The 12,304-nt window shown below is 49.7% G+C and overlaps 1 protein-coding gene across 3 annotated transcripts in view; it reads right to left on the bottom strand.

Moving 5' to 3' along the window:
* Gata4 (GATA binding protein 4) overlaps positions 1-12,304 on the bottom strand; it is a 69,913-nt gene that overhangs the window by 33,062 nt on the left and 24,547 nt on the right. For 2 of the 3 annotated variants that reach the window (XM_038310018.1, XM_038310021.1), the window contains exons 1-2: positions 10,659-10,802; positions 5,765-6,868 (exon numbers count right to left, since the gene is read on the bottom strand). In XM_038310018.1, coding sequence (XP_038165946.1) covers positions 5,765-6,377 — 613 coding nt within the window. In that variant the 5' untranslated portion in view covers positions 6,378-6,868; positions 10,659-10,802. Of the gene's footprint in view, positions 1-5,764; positions 6,869-10,658; positions 10,803-12,304 lie in introns of those variants that run through there. The other variant, XM_038310019.1, reaches the window with a different exon arrangement.

Genomic DNA, 12,304 nt, shown 5'->3' with positions numbered 1-12,304 from the left:
CAATCAAATTCACAGCCATGGAAAGCGGAATGAAGGGCACTGGTGGCTAGGGAAATAAAGAATGAGGAACTGTTGCCGTTCTGTAAGATGGAAAACATCCTCAGGATCCATTGCACAGCAGTGCTGAGCCTATAGCACTGAACTGCATATGAAAACTTGCTATGATGATAAAGGAAAGCATAGCAGGGCCAGCTAGATGGCTCAGTGGGGAAAGGCACTCTCCTCCAAACCTTGACAGCCCGAGCTGAATCCCCAGAACTCCCCCAGTGGAAGGAGAAGACAGATTCCATAACAAGTTGGTGTTTGACCTTTATATGTGCATACACACAGGCACAGACACATAGACAGACAGGCAGACACACACAGAGAGGGGAAGGGGGACAGATATATATATATTATATGTGTGTATGAATAAATACAATTTAAATGTTTAAAAATGACATCAAAACTAAGTTCCCCAGAGTTTAAGTGTATTTTCAAAGATCTTTTTATATTTTATTTATTTACTGTATGTGTGTTTGTGCATGTCCATTCATGTATCACAGTGCACGTGTGGCAGTCAGAGAAGAACCTTCAGGGCTCAGTTCTCCCCTCTTATGATGTGGATCCAGGAATCAAACTTAGGTTGTGGGGCTTGGAGGCAAGCAAGCTCCTTTAATCACTGGACCATCTTGCTAGACATAAGAATGTTTTTATTATTTGGCAGAATTATGAAGCGCAAAAATGACTACCAAAGTGGCTAAGCTGATCAAAAGGGTGTTTTCAGTTCTACAACATCCATGACTGTTGCAAGCTCCTTCCCCAACTTCATCCTCCTCCTCCTACCCTTTGGATTCCCTATAGACTATCAATGTTACAAATTCTTTACCTATGGCCTGATGGGGGCTCCCAGAGATAATTTGTGTACTCTCAAATGAATACAATGTATTTTCCCATGTTTTGACACCAAGAATGTAGGTGCTGCACACACCTCCAGCACTTCCAAGTGGCTCGGGAGGAATCTTATGGGGTCCAATACACACTGCCATCATCTTCTCTGCACAGGTGTGTGCGCAGCATATGAAGACAATCCCCTGATGGTGCACATTTATGTTACTTCTGGATTTTGTTATTGTGGATGCCAATGTAGCGAATATGCACCCCAGAGTTAACTGTTTGAAGTCAAAAGTTCAGTGTCAAAGCTATCTACTCTGTAATTTGGTTTACTGAGGACTCTCTACAAAGGTCATACCAACGAACATTCCCACCCACAGGTATCAGAGTTCCCGTCCCCCATACCTCACCCTGTGTTTGTTTTCTTAGTGCATTTAAAGAAGAAGAAGGGGGGGAAATAGCAGGGAGGGGAATAGAAGAAGGCGTTATCTGAAACTGTCTCCTGAACATCATTCCCCCAGCAAATGTGGCCTGACCTTTTCATGGGACACAATCCGGCAAGCGACAAGTGTCACTGGAGGCAGAGACGCACCCCAGGCCACTCCAACACACCTTCCTTATTTAATTGGTTCTCCACTTAGCAGCACAAACCAGCCCCCACTCTGATTGACTGGCTCAGGGTGGTAACCGGAAAATTAAACAACTTTGATTTTCTTGAAGACTGACAAATTGTTCTCGAACTGAACAGGCTACTTCAGAGATCACAGTGTTCCCCGTTTAAGCAAACCAGCTCTGAAAGCAACTGGTCTAATTGATAAAGCAATCCCCCAAAGACCTAGCAAACACGGCAGATTCTGCTGACCTAACACCTTACGTGCCGCACCCAAGCAAGATGGAAGAACACTTTTTTCACTTGTTTCAAAAGCGCTAGGCAAAACACACATTGATTTCCTCCTGTTAGTCTCATTGAACCCTCTAGCAACTCCATTTTTTTTAGATCCTTTAAGAATAGTAGGATTGCTTATGTCTCTAAGACACCAAAGAATAACTCTTCCTTAGAAAGTTCTATTTCTTAGATATCCCAGTAACAGCTACAAGCATGGCATGTCTTTCAAGGTCTATTTATGTCTAATTTCTCTTTCAATCTCTCTCTTATTTTTTGGTTTTACGTCTATACAAACCTTAACGGGCACAAAAATCTATTAGTCTGTGATATGTTGTACACGCAATAAAAATCTTCTGCTTTAAGAATCTATCCCAGAGTGGTGAGATGGGTCGGCAGTTTAGAGCACTTGTTGCTCTTGCAGAGAACCTGGATTTGAATCCAAGCACCCACATGGTGGTTCACGACGACCCTTAACTCTAGTTCCAGGGCATCTGATACCGTCTTCTAGCCTCTGCCCTTCATTTCTGGTACCAGGCAGAGCCCAGCATTTTCCAGTGGTCCCAGGTTTTCAGAGTGCTCCCCCATCCTGATCTCTTCTTCTCTGAGACTCTCCAGTTCTGTTTTTTTTTTCCTTTTGTTAAGCAGGGAGTTGCTATGTAGCCGAGACTAGCCCCGAGTGCTCATTTCTCCTGCCTCAGCCTCCTGAGTTCTGGGGTCACAGGTGTGTGCCACCACACCCAGCTCTAGTCTGCTTCTTAAGGACACCGGTAGCCATTCTGTGTGGTTTGACCAGGGCAGGGCAGAGTCCTGGGGCAATTACCTCCCAGATCTTTACTCAAATATTTGCTACTAGCCCAGCATGTGCCAGGCACCTACCTATGAGTAAGACTCTGTACCTGCCTCCGGAAGGTCACAGAATTCCATTATTGTGTCTAACTAATGCTTCCAACAAATTACTTTAGGGTCCTGGGTCTGTTGAACTTGGAATGAACTAAAGTTCACGTACGTTACAGTGAGGGTGTAATAATCTCTTTCTTGCCAAGGTCGTCTTTTCACATGCCCCTGTTGGTGTTGATCCTTTCGACTTCTGCCTTATTCTCATAGCCAACACAAGAACTTGCTAGATGTCAATGTTAATAGCAAAACAGTTCAATTTCACAGAAAAGAATAGTGGTATTTGCTTATTTCTCCTCCATACAAATTACTTAGGAAGTAGTCTCTGAGATTTACCTTTGGAGGTGAATCTATTATTGAAGCAAAGCACAAGCTGTGCTACTGTATTGTTCTACGGTTCTACGTATGTGTCACGTTAGTGAGTGGATGGCTCTCTCTCCCTTCCTTTTTTAAACCGCAGGTTCAGGTTCCTTTCCTGGCAAACGTCTGTTGAAGTGACAAGACCCAGGGCAGATGGTGCCACCTAGGTGAAGACTTCCAGGCTTTCAGGGAGACGTTCCTTTCCCGCTTCCTCAGCTTTGCTGGTCATCTCCCCTTACCTTACCACATGGTGAGTCATTTCTACGTTCTCAAGTCTACTTAGGGGAGCCAACCATCCTTGCTCAGCAGGGACTATCACAGGCTTAATACTAAAATTCTCAAGTCCTAGGAAGCCCTTTAGTCCTAGAAAAAGTAATAAAAAGCAGCCATCATTTGTAAAAGATCAGTTACTAGACATCACACAGACCGCCTAACTCCGGACAGCTCTGAAACCAGTTGAGCTGAACTGAGGCCGCTCCACAGAGCATGAGATGAGATGGACAGAGGTAGACAGCTTGCCCAAAGCCACGTGATACTGAGGTTGGGGGCTCTACATGAGCTTGGTGGTCATGACATCCATCCAAAGAGGACCTTGCAATAGGCATCAGAGAATCTGTTCTTTTCACCCTTCCATCACTTGGTACCATCAGCTAGTCGGATGGTTGATTCTCACTAAGGCTACCAAGCATTTACTAATGTCCATGCATAGGCAAGGCATGTATATAAGTTTATATAAGGCATGTATATAAGTATTGTATATAAGTATATAAGGCATGTGGAGGGACAGCGGCTGGGACTGTCTCTCAGTGGTAGAGCCCTTGTCAGGGACTCTGTTTGATTCTCTGTCTTGGGATGGGGCTAAAGAAGAAAGCATCTTCACAGAGAGCACTTTTAACTAAAGTAACGCCATCAGATGGCCAGATCCTCTGGAGGCTGTGTGATAAAAAATGAGTATATCCCCCAAATATATCAAAGAAAGACAATGGGTTCTCAAACTGCCTAGGCCCCCTCATGGCATGGCAATCCCAGAGCACCTCTTTAAACACTTAACTGAAAGCAGTGGCTCTGTGGACTGCCTGGTACCACAGAGATGAGAGTCCAACACAAGCTCTCAGGGGGAGAGGTGTCCTCTGTTGTTTGGTTGGCTGTGTGTAGACCCTGGAATTTGGGGAACCTTCTTCAGCCCCCAGGCTCACATGTACAGTCACACAATCTCACTTTGTTTTGGATTTATAAACTGAATACCAGAATGTCTTCTTCATCTTTAGATGGGGACTTCACTCTTTGCTGTATCCAAACACCAAATTCTAACTCCAACATTTTTTTTTTCAATTAGACTGGGTCTGCTGTGTAGCCCAGGCTATCCTCCCCGGTTCTGGAATTACAGTCATGTGTCATTACACTCAGCTCATCGCTTCTTATTTTAAGCTAGGGGTTGGGTTGGGGGGGGGGGACTTGGCCTCTTTAAGAATGCGGGCCAAAGCCTCCAGCCTCCACCACGTGGAAGTAACCACCCTGCTCTGTCTCAAAGGTCTGAGCCCTACTGGTGCTCTTATCCCCCTTCCTTAGCCTGCCATCTGCTTGGCCCTGCCTGCTGGGGGAGGAGGAGGGGATCGGACAGGAGGACACTGGCAGCTACAAACCCAGCCCTGGCGCCACCTCCACCAGTTAATCAGTTTACCTGGGATGTATATTTGACTAGACCCCCCTCCTGGGGACCTACCATGGCCACCCAGGGTCAGAGAATAACTTTAAACCTCTTCAAAGCCAGTGCCTCTACTCAGGAGACAACCTAGCACCGGGAGGGGCAGGAGATAGACTTTACTCTTCAAAGTGACAGCAAACGCAAAAGGCTTTAGCACTTAGTAGGTAGTCAATAAATGTTAACTTTGTTTCTCAAGTCTGCACTTCCTCCCTTCCCCAAGAGCCAGCTCCATCCAAAGGCCACCTCCAACCCTTTCTAGAAATTCTACACGAATTTGGGTATTTTGTACTAGTGGACAGCTTTTTTCCTTTTTTTCCCCAGCCCAAGTGCCCAGGGCTCTTCTGAAATGCCAATGTGTTGGTTGGGTAAGAGGGGCAAGTTAGCAGTCCCTTCGAGTCTGACATTGAACGGGAATAATACTGGCCGTCGTTCATGTTAACCAAGCCCTCCTAAGAAGAGGCGCCTCTAGGCGCTGCAGCCCTACAAAGTCTCCATTTAACTCAGACGTTCTAAAGAAGCTCCTTTGCACTAAGGTCTGAGCAGGGGCGTGGCTCCGTGAGACCCCACAGTGCGACCGAGGAAACTTGGAGGTTTAACCCACCTCTGGCGGCGGTCTCCTTTACTGATCTCGTCATTATTTCCGGGTGTGAAAACCCCCCACCGGAAAGTCATCTGCCACCCTAAGGGATCCTCCAACCTGGCTGCCAAATGGCGCAGGTCTCGGTTTGCTGAGGACTCAGAAGAAGGGATGGAGGAAGTGGGGGGCTGAATCCCTGGGATCAGACCGCCAGACTGATCCAGCTGACCCTACAGAGCCCGACACCCCTCACTGTCGCCCATAGGCTGTGCAGACCAGTCCACCCAGTTACAGAACTTTCTGGACTCTAGTGCCTAGGCCACTAGGTCACCACGATGGCCCACTACCACCACCACAAGCCTCCCGCTTCCAGGCTGCCTTCCTAGGAGGCTCATCGCATCAAGGATCCTCCCCAACAGTTGGGAAAGCTGAATGCCCCAGACAGGACTCAAGTCCCTTCAGTACTCACCGAGATTGGGGTGTCGGGCAGGGTTGGCCCGTCCGGGCAGGCTGTGCAGGACTGGGCTGTCGAAGGGGCCTGCGGAGGCGGCGGCGGCTGCTGCCCAGGATGCACCCACGTCGGCCATATAAGTCGGATAGGGACTAGAGTAGGAGCCCGCGAAGCCGGGACGCCCGTACTGCTCTCGGCCAGCCAGGCCCGCGCCCGCTGCTCCGCCGCCACTGCTGTAGGCTGCTGCTTCTCGAGCCGCGGCAGCAGCGGCTGCGGCCGCCAGGGACCCAGTGGTCCCCGGGAAGGAGAAGCGCGGGGACACGGGTGGCGGGGTGTAGGCGGCTCCCTCGGCTCCAGCCTGGCTCCAGCCTGGGCTGCCCTGCTGGGTCCCTGGCCCCGCACCCGACGGGGCGGCCCCGGAGCTACCACCCGAGGCGGCTCCGGACGCGGCGCCCCCTCCTCCTCCCTGCAAGTACGACAGGCCTAGCACAGAGGAGGGCACCCTCGGAGTGGGCACGTAGACCGGCGAGGACGCCGCGCCCGCGCTGTGCATGAAGGCGCCGGGGCCACCCGCCTCGTAGGCGCCGGGCGGGGGGCCGTGGTTGGCGGCCATGGCCAGGCTTTGGTACATGGCCCCAAGCTCTGCGCGTCGATGTCCTCTCTTCACTTGCGTGTCAATGAGCCACGCGGGCACAGCAGACCAAAGCGACAAGAATTAGAATGTAGGTGTGCGGAACTGTCACGAAAACGGAGATCAAAAATCAATTGGGAGAGGCCCAACACGCTCAAACTATATACGAATTAAATCCAGCATGAGAGGAGCAACCTCTAGGCTCTGGTTTGCTCAGAAAAGAAAAAAAAAATCCCAAATTGGATTTGTTGTTGTTCCAGAAGTTAGTGCAGAAGGGCTGACTTTGCTCCCGGGCCGGGAGGCTGGAGGTGCCCCAGGACGTAGCCGAGGCTGGGCTCGAACTCCCTGAGCAGTCCTTCGGATCACCCACCGGTCGGATGTGCCTAGTCGCTGCACTCCGCCTGTTGCAAGCCCAGGCTATACCGCTAGTTCCAGCAGGGCTCCAGCGAAGAGGGCCGAGGAAGCCTCGACTCTTCACTGCCGTGGCAGTCCTGAAAGAGGAAATAAACCACAGGTGAGTTCAGCCCAAGACTTTCAGAGCCTCGGTCAGCTTTCCGGTTTTCCTGCTCTTCTCCAGCACAGCGAATGAAACCGCCCTTCTCTAGCCCGGCTCCTGTGGTCTCGCGGTACAGCCTCGGCCTTTGTTCGATCCGGATCAGGCTGCCAGTGGCAAGTTTCTTGGAGGACGACCTAAGAAACCCGGGGTCTCGGGCAGGCAGTTCTCGGTTGCGATTAGGGCCAATTATTTTTATATTGCTTATCAGGAAGGATTTTAATTTTACCTTATTCTCCAAACACTTTTTTTCTTTTTTTTTTCTTTCTTTTTTTTTTTTTTTTTTTTTTTTGTCCAGAGTATTCTGTAAGTACAAGGTTTGGAGTTCCAGGGAACGCTAGTGACTCAAAAGATCTCCATCGTTTTGTATTTTTCAATTGGTTCCTCACCTTTCCTCAAACAAGAAAGAACTGTAGATTGGGGCAGGGCTGGCGTGGGGAAGGGGGTGACAAACTTTATGAAAACCAGCAACCTACGAAAAGTTTTGTTTGCAATCTTAAAAAAGAGCACCTAGAGGTAGAATCTAAATGTTTATACATGAGCAAGTGTCGGCGAACCCATAAAAAGGATTGTGAAACTCCTTAATCTACCGTGCACCATGTGGGTGTCAAATCAGACAGGCCACACGTTTCTGCAAATAGTTACATTTTAAACACTTTGCAGACTGTATACGGGGACCAGAAAAGCAGGAGGGTTGAACAAGGTCACTACAGAACTCAGGGAAGCACTCAAGCTGGCTCTTTCCAGTGGGATTGAATCTATCAAAGCAGAATTGATTCTTGTACTTGATCCCATTCTTCCAGGCATCCCGTGTTGGGCATTACCAGAGAATATGGTGGTGTGTGTGTGTGGGGGGGGGACCTCCATGAAGTAAAGGTGTCTAAATTTCCTTATTTTTACTTAAGAGGGAACTGAAGTGTAGGTGAGTTTGAAACTTGCCGCAGGCCCCCCCCCCCCAAAAAAAATACACGGCTGGGGATGCTGGAGTATTTTCAATCCCCAATACACATTCATTTTCCTTTAAGAAGCGGCCTCTTTGGGTTGATTTCTCTCTGTTCTTTTTAACTTCCTTTTCTGTCTTTCTTTGCTTGTTTGTTTCTTTCTTTTTAGTGCAACAATGCATTTGCCAGAATATTAAACGAACTAGATACAAGCCCAGGTCCGCCACTCCCTGAATAAATAATTTTATACACCCCAGGCCCTCATCTGTAAAGTGCAAATATTAAAGGTACCTGTGTCTCATAGTCATTGGAGGATTGTAGGTGGCAACTATAATTTAATACACACAGAACATTCATAGCCAGACTTTAGAAACCTGTTACAACAGGCACCTAGAAGATTCTGTAGAACAGCTATTATTGCCGATCTCTAATACATAGCAAGAGAGTGCCTGGGATGTAGCTTATACTTAACCATAAACCATCATCTTAATTACTGCAAAAGTTCTGGAAAGGGACATTTAATATACATATTAATTTTTTCATTATCTTTGCATCATCTCTAGCAGAAATGGACACATGACAAAGTGCGCTGTCACACAGTGACTGATAAATTGTTTAGTATTTACTTTTTCAAAATATACAATAAATTATTGGCTAGACAGTTGGACATTCCCTTCTAGTGAGTCTGACTGGAGGATGGGTACACGAAATTTGACCTGAGGTCGTCAACTCTTCCTTTAGAAGGAAAGACAAAAAGCTTAAAACTTCCTAGAAATTTCAGGGTTTCGATATGCAAATAATAGAATTACATTGATAAAATATTCATTATTCATTTTTTTGCTTACTTTTTTGTTTTTGTTCTTTGTTTTGTTTTGTCCCCCCCCCACCCCCGTCAGGCAGGGTTTCTCTGTAGCTTTTGGGAGCCTGTCCTGGAACTAGCTCTTTTTTTTTCTTTTTTTTTTCTTTTTCTGGTTTTTCGAGACAGGGTTTCTCTGCAGCTTTTTTTTTTTTTTTTTTTTTTTTTTTTTTTTTTTTTTTTAAGAGCCTGTCCTGGAACTAGCTCTTGTAGACCAGGCTGGCCTCGATTTCACAGAGATCCGCCTGCCTCTGCCTCCCGAGTGCTGGGATTAAAGGTGTGCACCCCCACCGCCCGTCCACATTCAATATTTTATATCAAGTAGTTGGCCTAACTAATTGTAATTTCTGTAATTTCAACTCAGGAAGTTGTAAAAAAGGTTTGTAAATTTTCTTTTCTCGACTGATAAAGAAGGGATTTAGTTCTGTAATCTAATTTGCAAGTTTGAAAAAAATGCAAGCGCTAAATCAGTTTGGGATCTCAGGCTTACGTTTCGAAGCGCTCTGCAGTTTCAAATGACTGATACTTTAACCTGAAGTTGGGTAACTAGAACAATAGAAGGTGGAGAAAATTCTTGTTCTCTTTCTGGAAAGGCCAGACACCGTTCCCTTAAGTGGATTCCCGCCTGTGAGCGGGCCCAGCGAACTCCACATTCCCACAGTAGTCCAGCCAGGCCCAGAGTTTTCTGTCTTTCGAATCACTCCACGAACTTCATCCCAAGTTCCCAAACAGAAAGCAAATATCTTCTCTTTTCATAATTTAGCCCACATTTCTTTTGGGACTTTTTTTTTGAGAGTTGGAAAATGCAACACGCCATATAGGGTCCCTTTACAGATTTTTTTCCGTGCGGCTCGCGTTTTTTGCGGCTCGCGCTCACGCGGTCGCTCTAACCCCGCCACACTGAGAATTGTCACCAACCAACTAATATACTGGCTTCAGAAACGAAGCTCGGCCGGCCTCACCACGCAGCTTTTCTTTCTTTGGACACACGAAGCGTCATTCCTGCCTGCCTTCCTTTTCCAAAGGTACAGGAAATAAACTCCCAGGTGCTTCCCAGCAGCGCGGCCTTGTTGCCCTAGCTCTGCCAACGGCTCACGTCCCTCGCTACCTTCTTCCTTAGAACCGAAAAGCCCCTCTTCCTTCCACCTGGTGAAATTTGGCCATCTAGACATCCCTCTCCCAAGTGGTAACAACTGCTCACGCACTCTCAGGCCACATCCAAGCGATATAATATATGGATGAGGGAGCTAGAGGCGGCTAGCCAGGAACATCCCTGCTGTCCGCCGTGGGGGTTTCGGCCCTGGGCTGCTTTCTCTCTGAGGCAGTGAGGGTGGGCGCTAGTCAGCAGTGCGCAGCACACGCAATCCATGGGCCTTAGTCTAGACTTTGCCGAGGTTAACTAAAAAGCAGGAGAAAGCAGAAAATGTCGGGAGGTCGCTGAGCCTAACTCCGAGTGCCTCTAGCCCTCCCCCGCCAGGTCCTACTGTCGCCTGCCACAGCCACTCCACATTTCCCGTGTCGCAGGTTGGAGATACTCCTTCGAGTGCGACCCCAAAGTGTGGGGGCTATGCGGCCTGCCTGTCTCAGGTCGATCGGTCAGAGAGATTACACGGGCTCTGGCCTGTGGGGCGCAAAACTGAACTGGAGAATCTGCACACAGGACCGATTAAAAGGGATCAAGTTTCTCACTAACAATCCAAACGCACGCTCGCGAGCACCCTTCGGTTTTTGCTCTCACTCGATTTAAATAAAGTGCTTGCTAGGCCAAAGTCAAAAGTGGATCCCGCTTTAGCCAATCTGGGGTCACTGCAGGGACCGGCGGCTCCTTTCCCACTTACTAGCTGCTTCCCTCCCTGTTCCAGACAAACCAGGGCAGAAGACTGGTGAGTTTCGCCTGCCCCAGAAAAGAGCAGGGGGTGGGGGAGCCCTACCTGGCCAGCTCGAGCCTCTCGGAGAGCCCGCACGACCTCCCAGCACCCTCGTAGTTGCAGTGGCGGCGGAGCCTCAGGCGGCCACTGTGCCGGCCTCCGGCTTGTTCCTTGCTCCCGGCTCAGGTCCCCCGGCCCCCGCACTGGGCTCGTAGGCGCTGACTGGCCTGAAGGAGTCACGTGCAAGCGCGGGGGGCGGGGGTGCGCGGCGGCGGCTGCACCTCCGCCGGGCGTCCGCCAACCCGGCTGTTCCCAAAGCTCCCCCAACAGGCAAAGTCCACAAGCACAGACCTCGGAGAACCAAAGCGCTCAGTACGGTGCCGACCCCGGCCCACGGCGTTGTCCGACAGCCTGGCGGCGCGCTGCTCGGCCAAGGATTGTTTTAATCACTAGTTCCTTCTCTTTCCTCCCACTTTCAGTGGTCTACGTTCAGGCGCGGTGGGCAAGGGGCGGGGCTGGTAGAGGGGAAGGTGACCCCGCGCGCTGGGCTCTTTCTCGGTCGCCCGTGGGGCCACTGGGTCACCCGGGGGACCTAGCTAGCCTCAGACTACCCTGCCCCTGAAATGCGTTCGAGAGAGCGTCAGGAGGTACTAAAACCCGAACTGGACCTTAAGGTCTGTGCCTAGAGACCCAAGAGTCCTTTTCACCTTTCCACCAGCCGGTGGAGACTGCAAGGCGCCGAGAACCCGCCACCAGCCCAGGAGTTTATGTATTTATACAAAACGCGTACCAAATGCTTCCAACTCCTTCGGCCTCCTGTCCCTTCTCATCTGTCCCTGTGCTCTTTTCAGCCCTCCGCGACTGGGATCCAATCAAAAGAACGAGGAGGGGGTTTGAGCAGCCTGTCTCCAACGTTAAAACTCATCTAGGGGGCTGGAGTCCCCCCCACCACCACAGAGTGGGGGGCAGGGAGGGTGTCAGACCTGAGTTTGGAGTCGGCGTCAGGGCCTGCAGGCCCTGGCGCAGCGGGGCGGTGAGGGGAGAGTCCCTCAGACAGGTCTAAAGGTTAATAGAGCAATCACAGGGCCCTATTACCGCGTAAAAATAACCCATCGATTACCACAGCCTTCAGCTGCAGATAACAACTCGCTGGTGGCTCTCACGCTTTGGGTTAAACTAACTTTTTTTTTTAAGGCCGCATTTCCCTCCCCAGCACTGGTTTCTCATACAAGATTAGAGGAGTTAGAAGAGGGCTGGAATATACCACCCGGTAAGAAACCCGCTCAGCCAGAGAGCTAGGGAAGGCATCCGCTCCCATCGTCGGATATCGACCGCAGATTGCCATCGCCGGCCGGTACACCCCAGGAGATAGGGACAGGTTGGGACGCTGAGCGGATTGAAAGGAAAAACCCGTGGGACCTTAGCCAACCTGTGGGGATCTCAGGAAAATCCCAGAGGAAGGACTGAGCGCGGCTGCGCTGGGGGAATTCTTTTCCAAACCGAAGGGGCCGAGGTCCAGAGCGGCCATAAGGGAGGAGAGAAAACTTCACCAGTCCTGAGCTGCTGAAGTCCTGTTCTCTCTGGTCTGACTCACCGACATCGCCTGGGGTGCAGCCAGCTTGAGCCCTTTGACGCCCCGGAATCTGGGGTCTCATGACTAGGGTCCAGCCCCCCACCTCCCACACCATTTTAAACAGTATTTGGACAGG

The sequence above is a fragment of the Arvicola amphibius genome, chromosome 13 (genome assembly GCF_903992535.2).
Source record: "Arvicola amphibius chromosome 13, mArvAmp1.2, whole genome shotgun sequence".
In the NCBI taxonomy this organism is placed as follows: domain Eukaryota; kingdom Metazoa; phylum Chordata; class Mammalia; order Rodentia; family Cricetidae; genus Arvicola; species Arvicola amphibius.
The sequence above is the reverse complement of the archived record's forward strand: the minus strand, read 5'-3'. Positions and strand labels throughout refer to the sequence as shown.